The sequence below is a fragment of the Erinaceus europaeus genome, chromosome 9 (assembly GCF_950295315.1).
Source record: "Erinaceus europaeus chromosome 9, mEriEur2.1, whole genome shotgun sequence".
Lineage (NCBI taxonomy): Eukaryota > Metazoa > Chordata > Mammalia > Eulipotyphla > Erinaceidae > Erinaceus > Erinaceus europaeus.
Window position 1 is genome coordinate 57,011,774 of NC_080170.1, and position 10,905 is coordinate 57,022,678.

A 10,905-nucleotide genomic window follows, 5' to 3' on the forward strand; every position below is an offset into this window, starting at 1 on the left:
GATTCATTCATTGAAGATGCCTTTAAAATTTATTTGGAAAAGAGTTCTGCCAATATTTTCCTCTAAGTACCAGATAGTTTCTGGTTTAACATCCAAGACCTTGATCCACTTGGAATTTACTTTTGTATTTAGTGAAATACGGTGGTTCAGTTTCATTCTTCTGCATGTTTCAACCCATTTTTCCAACACCATTTGTTGAAGAGACTCTGCTTTCCCATTTAATAGTCTGGGCACTTTTGTCAACGATTAAATGTCTATAGGTGTGGGGGCTTACTTCTGGACTCTCAATTCTATTCCACTGGTCAGTGTGTCTATTCACATTCCAGTACCAAGCAGTTTTGGTGACAACGGCCCTATAATATAATTTGAATTCTTGGAGTGTGATGCCTCTAGTTCTGTTCTTTTTTCTCAAGATTGTTTTGTCAATTTTAGGTCTTTTCTGGTTCCAGATAAGCATTTGTAGCATTTGTTCTATTCTCCTAAAAAATGTGGTTGGGATCTTGATGGGGATAACTTTAAATTTGTAGATGGCTCTGGGTAGTATATTAATTTTGATGATGTTAATTCTTCCAACCCATGAACATGGAATATTTTTACACTTCTTTGTGTCTTTTTCAATTTCCTTGAATAATAATTTTCATAATTTTGACTCATAATTTTCAGTATACAAGTCTTTCACTTCTTTGGTTAGGTTTATTCCCAAATATTTTATTGTTTTTTTTTTTTTTTTTGCTATAGTAAAAGGAATTGATTTATGGATTTCAACTTCTTCTAACTTAGTGTTTGCATAGAGGAATGCCACTGACTTTTGAATGTCAAATTTGTAGCCTGACACTTACTGTATTGCCTGATGATTTCCAAAAGCTTCTTGCTGGATTCTCTAGGTTTTCCTATGTATACTATCATGACATCTGCAAATAAGGGGAGTTTGACTTCTTCTCTTCCAATCTATATCCCTTTAATTCCTCGCTCCTGCTTAATTGCTATGGCAAGAACTTCCAACACTATGTTGAATAGTAATGGTGATAGTGGTCATCCTTGTCTAGTACCTGATCTGAGGGGAAATGCTTCCAGTTTTTCACCATTGAGTATGATGTTGGCTGTAGGGTTGCTATATATAGACTTCACTGTCTTGAGGAATTTTCCATCTATTCCCATTTTTTGTACCGATTTGATCATAAAGGGATGTTGTATTTGTCAAAGGCTTTTTATGCATCTATTGATATGACCTTGTGGTTTTTGGACTTGCTTTTATTGATGTGATGGACCACGTTGATTGATTTACGTATATTAAACCAACTGTGTATTCCTGGGGTAAACCCCACTTGGTCATGATGAACACTTTTTTTTTTTTTTTTAATATACTGCTTTATCTGGTTGGCTAGAATTTTGTTCAATAGTTTAGCATCTGTTTTCATCAGAGATATTGGTCTATAGTTTTCATTTTTGGTTTTATCCCTGTCTTGATAGCAGAGTGATATTGGCATCATAGAAGCTGAATGTAGTATTCCTGTGTTTTCAGTCTTCTGGAAGACTTTTAAAAGTAGAGGTAGTAGTTCTTCCTTGAAGGTTTTGTAGAATTCATTTGTAAAACCATCTGGTCTAGGACTTTAATCTTTGGAAGGTTTTTAATAACTATTTCAATTTCATTAGCTGTGATGGGGCTGTCCATATTATTTAGTTCCTCTTTATTTAATTTTGGAAGTTCATAAATATCTAGGAGATTGTCCATTTCTTCCAGGTTCTCTAGCTTGGTGGCATATAGTTATTCATAGATGCCTCGCGTGATTTTTTGAATTTATGTGGTGTCTTCTGTGATAGTCCTCTTTTATTTACAATCTGATTTATTTGGGTCTTCTCCTTTTTTTGTTTTGTAAATCTGGCTATAGATTTGTCGATTTTGTTCACACTTTCAAAGAACCAACATTTGCTTTCATTGATCTTTTGTATGATTTTCTTATTTTCAATGCTATTTATTTCTGCCCTAACTTTAGTTATTTCTGTCCTTCTGGTTGCATTAAGATTCCTTTGTTCTTTTTCTTCCAGGTCATAAGGTATACAATCAGATTGCTTATTTGTGCCTTTTCTTGTTTCCTGATGTTGCTTGTATGGCTATGAACTACCTTCTCAGAACTGCTTTAGCTGTGTCCAAATATTTTGATAGCTTCTGTCTTCATTTTCATTGAACTCTCGAAACATTTTGATTTCTTCCTTTATTTCCTGTTTGATCCAGTAGTTGCTAAGTAGTGTACTGTTGAGCTTCCACATTTTGGGACTATTACTAATCTTTTGTTGATTGTTAAGTGTTATTTTAATTCCACTGTGGTCTGAGAAGATGCTTGGCATGATTTCAGTGCTCTTGAATTTGCTGATGCTGTCTTTGTGGCCTAACATATGGTCTATTCTTGAGAATGACCCATGTGGTCTTGAATATAATGTGCATTCCAGTTTCTTGGGGTGAATGATTCTGAAAATGTCCAATAGTTCTAGTTTGTCTATCTCCTCAATTAGCTCCCTTATGTCTTTATTGATTTTTCTGCCTGGATGATCAGTCAAGTTGAGAGAGTGGGATGTTGAAGTCCCCTACTATGACTGTGTTGCTGTTAATATATTGCTGTAGACGTTTGATTTATTTAGATGGCTTCTCATTGGTTGCATAGATGTTAATAATTGTTAAGTCCTCTTGATTGACTGATCCTCTGAGCATTAAGTAATGTTCATCCTATCTTTTTAAATCTTATTATTTTAAAGTCTATCATGTGAGATATGAGAATAGCTGTTCCTGCCCTTTTTTTGTGAGGGATTGGCTTGTATGATAGTTTTCCGTCTTCTCACTTTGAGTCTTTGTTTGTCTTGTTGAATTAAGTGGGTTTCCTGTAGACAGCATATTATGAGGCTGTATTTTCTGACCCATCTTCCTGCTCTGTGTCTGTTAATAGGTGAATTCAGGCCATTGAAATTTATTGATATCAAAGATTAAAGATATTTTGATGCCATTCTTGTAGATTTTTAGAGTGTTCTGATATATGGCATATTTATGGTGGTCTGACTGTTTATAGGAAACCTTTCAGAACTTCTTTCAGTTCTGGCTTGGTGATAGTTGATTCTTTCAACTGTTGCTTCTCTGAGAAGGTTTTTTTATGCCTCCATCTAGTCTGAATGACAGTCTAGCAGGATACAGTATTCTTGGTTGAAAGCCTGTCTCATTGAGCACTAAATAGATATCTTGCCATTCTCTTCTGGCCTGTAGTGTTTGTGTGGAGAAGTCTGCTGCTAATCTTATGGGTTTTCCTCTATAGGTGACTCTCTGTTTTTCTCTTGCAGCCTTCACGATCCTTTATTTATCCTCATTCCTTTCCATTCTAAATATGATGTGTCTTGGTGTCTTTAAGCCTGGGTTAATTCTGTTTGGGACCCTCTGGGCTTCTTTAACCTTTATGTCTTTGATGTTGTCTAGACTAGAGAATTTTCTGCTATTATGTCCTGAAGAATGCTTTCTTCCCCTCCCTCTCTTTCTTCCTCTGGTAAGCCTGTAATGTGTATATTATTTCTTTTGAAGTCATCCTATATGTATCTGTTGTTTTTCAGTATCTCTTAATCTATTTTGATATCTCTTACTTCTTTTTTAGTTGTCTCTAATTCATCCTTGATCTTGCTAGTTCTTTTTTCAACCTCAGTTATCTGTTCTCTCTCCCCTCTACTGTTTTCTGGAGTTCTTCTATTTTGTTAGCCTGTTCTGATACTGTTTTAGCTTGTTCAGCTAGTTGTGTTCTTAGCTCATCTATTACAGCTTTCAGCTTTCTAATAACCTTGAGATAGTTAGTGTTTTCTTCCAGAGTCTCATTTGTTGTTTCTGCATTTCTGATGATAATTCTCTCAAAATCTTTACTCACTCCTGTAACTATTTCCTTATCTAGTGTTTGGATGTTGATGTCATTATTTTTGTCTTCAATCTTTGGGGGACTTTTAGCTGGACTCTTGTCCTGGTTCATTTCTCCAATATTTCTTCTTGTTGATTTATCCATTATATAGTATGTTATGAGGTCTCTGTCTCAGTACTTTTCAAATTACTGATCACTATTGCCTGGATTGACCTGTGTCCTAAGTAAGGTAATTAAAGGGTTCACAGTTGTGGAAGTTTGCAGTTGTTTCACTAGTATTTTAATCCCTGAGTTGGAGCTCAATGGCTTAAAAGCCTCTTTTGTGCTTTTTCTTCCCTGTAGGATATGGGAGCCTGAGGGATTTTAAACTATAAGTAGGCTTCTTAGCTTTATCACTCACTCCTGACCAAGAAATAAAGAAGGGTGGATTAAAGGTAATACAGTGGTATATAAGAAACTCTCACACCTAGGATTCAGAACTCCAGGCTCAATTCAGTTTCTCTGCCAAGCTGGACAGCATGCTGAGTCTTGGGAGTTTCTAAACAAGTCCCATTTATAGTCTGTAGGTTTTGAGGCCATTATTCACATGTCTTCATCAGGAGAACAATGTGGAAAGGCTCCCAATATATAGCCTCACAGCCTGGCCACCGAGGTATAGCTCTTCTAAGTTTCCTTGTTAGCAGGAGGCATCACCCCTGCTGCTCCAGGCTCTGAGGGCAGTAGCAATGGAGACTCACAGTTGCATTTGGTGAGTCTTAGGGGAGTCCTCTCCTCCCTTCAGCAGTCTTTTTGTTGGTAAAATAGACTGGAGGTGGTGCCTCAACCAGTATACTGCCGGACTGTTACCAGCCACTCAATTTCTACTTAGTCTTCTCCCTGTCCATGAGCCACAAGTGTTTTCACTTACCGGTGGTTTGGTGGGTTCCTGAAGTCTTTCTAGTCCTGTCTTGTTGTGATCACAGATGATTGGGTTATAGGACTTTTCTTTGGTGTCACTCTGACCACCCTTTGCTATCCCCTTCCACCCCTGGCCCCAAAATCCTACCCTCTCCTGAGAATTGTAGGTTGAAAGCATATTCCTTGCGGAGCTCACACCAGATGTTGTCTCTAAGCTAGCATCTTCAGTTTTTTCTCTCCACCAGGATTTAAAAATTTTTTTAAAAGTATTTATTTATTTATTTTCCCTTTTGTTGTTTAACATTATTGTGGTTATTATTATTGTTATTGATGTCATTGTTGTTGGATAGGATGGAGAGAGGGGAAGACACAAAGGGGGAGAGAAAGACACCTGCAGACCTGTTTCACTGCCTGTGAAGTGACTCCTCTGCGGGTGGGGAGCTGGGGGCTTGAACTAGGATCCTTATGCTTGTCCTTTTGCCTTGCGCCACATGCGCTTAACCTGCTGCACTACCGTCCAACTCCCTCCACCAGGATTTTTAATGGAGCTCAGTGCCTGCACAATTCTACTGCTCTGAGTGACTATTGTCTCTTTTTACTTTAAATAAAGTTTATGAAACAAAAAGGTCAAGAGGGCAAGAGATACAGAGCAAGTAGAAAAGTTTTAGTACTGCTCCACTGCTCAAGAAGCTTCCTCCTCTACAGACCATCCCATGTGGTGGCCTAGAAATAAAACCTGGGACCTCACACTTGGTACTCTACCAAGAGAATTGCCTACTGGTCCCTTTAGAACCTTCATTACAAAATGTTTAAACTAGGTGCTGGGTGGTGGCATACTCAGTTGAACACACGTTACCATGCACAAGGACCTGCATGATTTGAACCCCTGCTTCCCACTTGCAGAAGGGGAAACTTGACAAGTGGTGAAGCAGGTCTGCAGGTTCTGTGTTTCTCTCCTTGTATTTGTCTCCCATCCATTCTCAACTGTACTGTATCCTAATAATAAAATAATAATTAAGGAAAAAGGCCGTAGTAGTGTTGGATTCATTTCAAAAGCACCTAGCCCCAGTGATGCCCATGGGGGCAATAATTTTTTAAATTCTATCATAATAATTATAAATATATCATAATGTCCGTTTTCTATCTTGACATGTATTTTAGATGGTCTCTAAATTACATAATAGCCCAGTAAAAGAAAATAAATTTCCTCAAACTAAAAAATACAGGGATCAAAGATCATGTCTTGAGGTGTTAGAATACATGATATTACCTCTTTAAAATATGTATGAATTGTGAACATTTTGCTTTTTAAACTGTCTCCAGAGCTTCTAATAAGAAAAAAGAGAATGACATGGCAGATCAACCAGACTGCAGGGAGTGATTTCATCCTCCTGGACCTGTTCCATGGCACCACAGTGCCCTGGGTCCTCTTCACACTCACCATGTTGGACCTCCTGGTGGCTCTGTTTGGCAACACCATAATCATCATCCTCATCTGGGCTGACCCTCTTCTCCACAACCCCATGTACTTTCTGCTCAGCCAGCTGTCTCTCATGGATCTCTTGTACATCTCCACCTTTGTCCCCAAAATGGCCCTGGATTTTCTTTCTGGGGACCATCACATTTCCTTCACTGGGTGTAGCATTCAGATGTTACTTTTCACCATCCTTGCAGGGTCAGAATGTTTGCTGCTAGCTTTCATGGCTTATGATCGTTATGTGGCCATCTGTCACCCACTGAGATACCCTATTCTCATGCGCCCCAGAGTCTGTGTGGCCTTGGTTGTTGTGACCTGGGTGAGTGCACTGCTCAATGCTTTGATCCATGTGGTCTATACTTTAACTCTCCCTTACTGTGCCTCCAGGGAAATCCATCATTTCTTTTGTGAGATCCCAGCCTTACTGAAAGTGGCCTGTGCTGACACCTCCCAGTATGAAAAGGGTGTCTTTGTCAGTGGTGTCATCTTTCTTCTTCCTCCCATCTCAGCCATTCTGGGCTCCTATGGAAGCATACTGTCCTCTGTGCTGGGTATGCGGTCAAGCCAGGCACTCAGGAAAGCCCTGGCTACTTGCTCTTCTCATATCATTGTGGTTTCCCTGTTCTATGGGGCTGCCATCATTAAGTACATTGTGCCCAGGTCCTACTACTCTCCTGCTCAGGATGAAGTAGTGTCTGTGTTCTACACCATTATAACACCCATGCTTAACCCCCTCATCTACAGTCTGCGAAACAAGGATGTCAGTAGAGCCTTCAGGAAAGTGCTTAGACTATGAACAGTGTGAAGTGTTTGAGTTTGCTGTGTTAGCACAGAACAGTGATGACATTTACTTTGATACAGAATTTATCATGTATAGAGAAATGTTCATGGAGACTTAACTACAGAACCATATTTTGAGAAAGGACATATCAAATATATAATCCCAATTTAATTATTAAATATGAGATAGTCATTCCTTCCTTTTAAAAGGTTCATTCTTTTTATTCATGAGAGAGTGGAAGAAGGGAGATTTTTTCCTTTTAATCAAATATTCCTTGCCATATGTTATTATGTATGTTGATTATTTTTACAATATATAAAGTGTGTTGTATTCATTTTTAGTTATATTTTTCAAATTTAAAAAATACTTTATATTTTTTAACTTTCTGTCTCTTTTAAAAATATTTTTGAGTTAATTCAGCTCTGGCTTATAGTGGTGGTGGGGATTGAACCTGGCATATCAGTGCTTCTGTCATTGAGATCTTTTGCATAACCATGATACTGTATCTGCATCCAAACTGTCTTGTATGTCTAAGAGTTTTTTTCTACTGCAAACTTAAATGTATTTGGAAACATAATTGTAAAGAAGTAATAGTGAATATTTTACCATAGATTAATTTAAAAACATTTAAAGTAATTTCTTAAATTGACCTTGCTACATAACCCAACATAGAAATCTTGTATCTGAGTTTAGTTATATACCTTATTTTTGAATAGAATTTCATAAAGTGCATATTTTTGTTGTTTCTTTAACATCTATTGATAACCTTCATAGTAAAAATTTGCCTTAACAATATACCATTTTGGTTCCTTTACATTATCTTTTTCCATCTCCTCTGGAAGTCACCCTTCTATTCTCATAAATGAGTTTCATTTATTTAGATTTCTCAGATAAGTGATATAGTGTCATTTTTGTCTTTTCTGTTTTGTTTTAATTTGCTTTTTAATCTTTTTCCCTTTCCTATTTTTTTGCCACATGTTAGTCATTGGAGTATGGTGTTTTTATCATTCTCAGCAGCCAGTTTATTTTTTCCCTTTAAATAGATGTGAGCAACAGAGATACATAGCTTTGGAGAAGGAAAGAGGGAAAGAAAGATACAAAAAAGGAGAGACACCTGTAGCACTGCTTCACTGCTCATGAAGCCTCCTCCTGCAAGTGGAGACTGTGAGCTTGAAATGGCATTGCTGTACATGATCATAGGTGGGCTTCATGGCTGTATCTTCACCTATCACCTAACGTCTTATCTTTTTAATACTTGTAGTTCTCACTGTTGTTCATCTTACATTTTGATTTAGTTTTTCATGATGGTTAATAATGTTGATCATCTTTTCATGTGCCTATGACAATGCTTATGACTTTAGGAGGAGATTTGTTTAAATAATCTGCTCATTTCAAATTGAACTACTTTTTAAATTATTGTGTTTTGTGAGTTTTTATGTATTTGGGTATTTTTATGTGCCAGGGACTTCATAATTTATATGTTTACTGGTCCTGGGATGACTTTTTCATTCTTTTTGTTTCAGAAATAGAACCATCAGGAGAGGAAAAAGCAGTGCACCATAGATTTCCCTTGTGCCGTTGTACTCACATATGTAGCTGGGGTTTGAATGTATGACAAAGCATGTGTTCTACAGAGTGAGAAATCTCTTGACGCTCATATATTTTAGATATCAGTCCTTTACTAGATATGTGGTTTGCAAGCATTATTTCTCTTTTCTTATTAGTGATTTAGTATTGATTTACAAAATTACAAGAGAACAGGGGTACAGCTCCACACTCTTCCCACCACCAGATTTCTGAATTCCCATTCCTTCCATTTTTAGCTATATCAGTTCTCTAAAGGTTCCATATATGGGTTAACTGTTATTTCTACAACTGTCTATATTTGTATAAGGTTAGCTTTGGAGTGAATTAGGGAAGTATAATAGGAATTAGGTGAGGAGGGTTATATCTAAGTCTAAGTAGACACTATTTCATTAGGAACTTTATGGTGTCTTTTTAGGTATTTATACCTGCTTGTTGCATATATTGACTCACTACAGACTATTGTGCACTTTTGCTTTCAGGTATATATTTTGCCCTAATTTATAGATACATGTGAACATATGCTCTATCTCATGGGACCTGATCTATATCTAGGTTTTGGGACTTTGTTAGGAAGTGAAGCACCTGGAATGGAATTAGAGAATCATATGAAAGGAAACGTCTCACCTGAGTATTGAGGCTGAAGGGTTGATATTCCATACCTGATGTCTCTGGACACAGTTTGAAGTGAATCATGCCAAGGTGGTATTCACTGCATTGAGTAGGTTGGGATCAGCAGATGCAATATCATTTGGTATGAGTTGAAAGAAGCATGCAGGAAAGTGAGCCCCACCCTAGAAGTTCCAGGGCTGGGGGAAATATAGGTTCTCTCTATAGAGTAAGCGGGAGGTTCCTGCTGTCTTAGGGTTTAAGAAGGCAGTAGATATTGCTGTAATCAGTTTATCTGGCAATTGGGTTAACTTTGAAAACCCCGTTGTTAAGGATTTGCTGTATCATACACAACATCACCATAATATGTCCTTTGACATTATTTTTATATACCTGTGTCTTATAGAGTAATGCCACTGGTTGCTTCTGTTCTCCCTGGTATAAGCTTTTAGGTGAGTCAACATTTCAAAGACTCGGCCTATGGTCTGTTCATTAAAAAGTCTGAGACTTTCAATTAATTTCCCCCCATCATATTAATTAAATAGTGATTTACATGACTACAAGTTAATAGGAGTGTACATAAACACCATTCCTATCACCAAAAGACTGTGTCCTATCCCATCCTCCCCCAGTGAAGCCAAGCATCCACCCTCACTCTACACCCAGAGATTTTTACTTTGGTGCCCTACTCCAAACTCAGTCAAATCCTGCTTTGAGTTTCCCTTTCTGTTCTTCTTTCTCAACTTCTGTTTATGAGTGGATTCATCCTATACTCATCTTTGTCTTTCTGACTTAGCTCACTTAACATAATTCCTTCTAGCTCCATCCAAGATGGGTCAGAGAAGGTGGGCTCATTGTGCTTAATAGCTGTGTAGTATCCCATTGTGTATATATACCACAGCTTTCTCAGCCATTCATCTGTTGTTGGGCACCAGGGTTGTTTCCAGGTTTTAGCTATTATGAATTGTGCTGCTATGAACTTAGGTGTGAATTCACCTTCTTTACCCCATTTTAGATGGAGCTCGAGGATATCATGTTAGGTGAGGTAAGTCAGTAACAAAAGAATGAATGTGGAATGATCTCACTCATAGACAGAAGTTGAAAAACAAGTTCAGATGGAAAAACTCTAAGCAGAAATTGGACTGCAGTTGGTGTATTACACCAAAGTAAAGGATTCTGGGGTAGGGGGTAGGGTTCAGGTCCTGAAGCATGATGGCAGAGGAGGACCTAGTGGGGGTTGTATTGTTATGTGGAAATGTTATGCATGTCCAAACTATTGTATTTTACTGTTGACTATATGCCATTAATCCCCCAATAAAAATTTAAAAAATAAAATAAAAAAGAGAAAGTGATCCATGCATACTAATAGTTTCATATAGGAACACATTAGGATCCCTTTATCTCATTCTGAAGTTAATGATACATCAAACTAACCTCACCATGTGCTCTAGTCTTGCCCCAAGACCCCAGGCCCAATTAGATGTCTCATTCCTAAATAAAATTTAACTCCTAAAGAATACTCTGTATCTGATCCTCCTTCATGCATAGATTTAAAAGGAAATTACTATGGGATGAGAATGCTCAGGAAATCTAGTGAAATATCATCAATTGTATAGTGTATGTACAAAAAAACCCTGCAATGATGGAAGTGTATTTACTAGTTGAAAAAGACACAG

At 37.6% G+C, this 10,905-nt stretch overlaps 1 protein-coding gene across 1 annotated transcript; it reads left to right on the forward strand.

Annotated features, from left to right (window-relative positions):
• The first annotated feature begins 6,208 nt into the window (after positions 1 to 6,208).
• Positions 6,209 to 7,051, forward strand: LOC103123125 (olfactory receptor 2V1-like). The gene has a single exon (XM_007533755.3). It carries the CDS (start codon positions 6,221 to 6,223, stop codon positions 7,049 to 7,051), a length of 831 nt encoding a protein of 276 aa, XP_007533817.3. The 5' UTR covers positions 6,209 to 6,220.
• Positions 7,052 to 10,905: the final 3,854 nt, after the last annotated feature.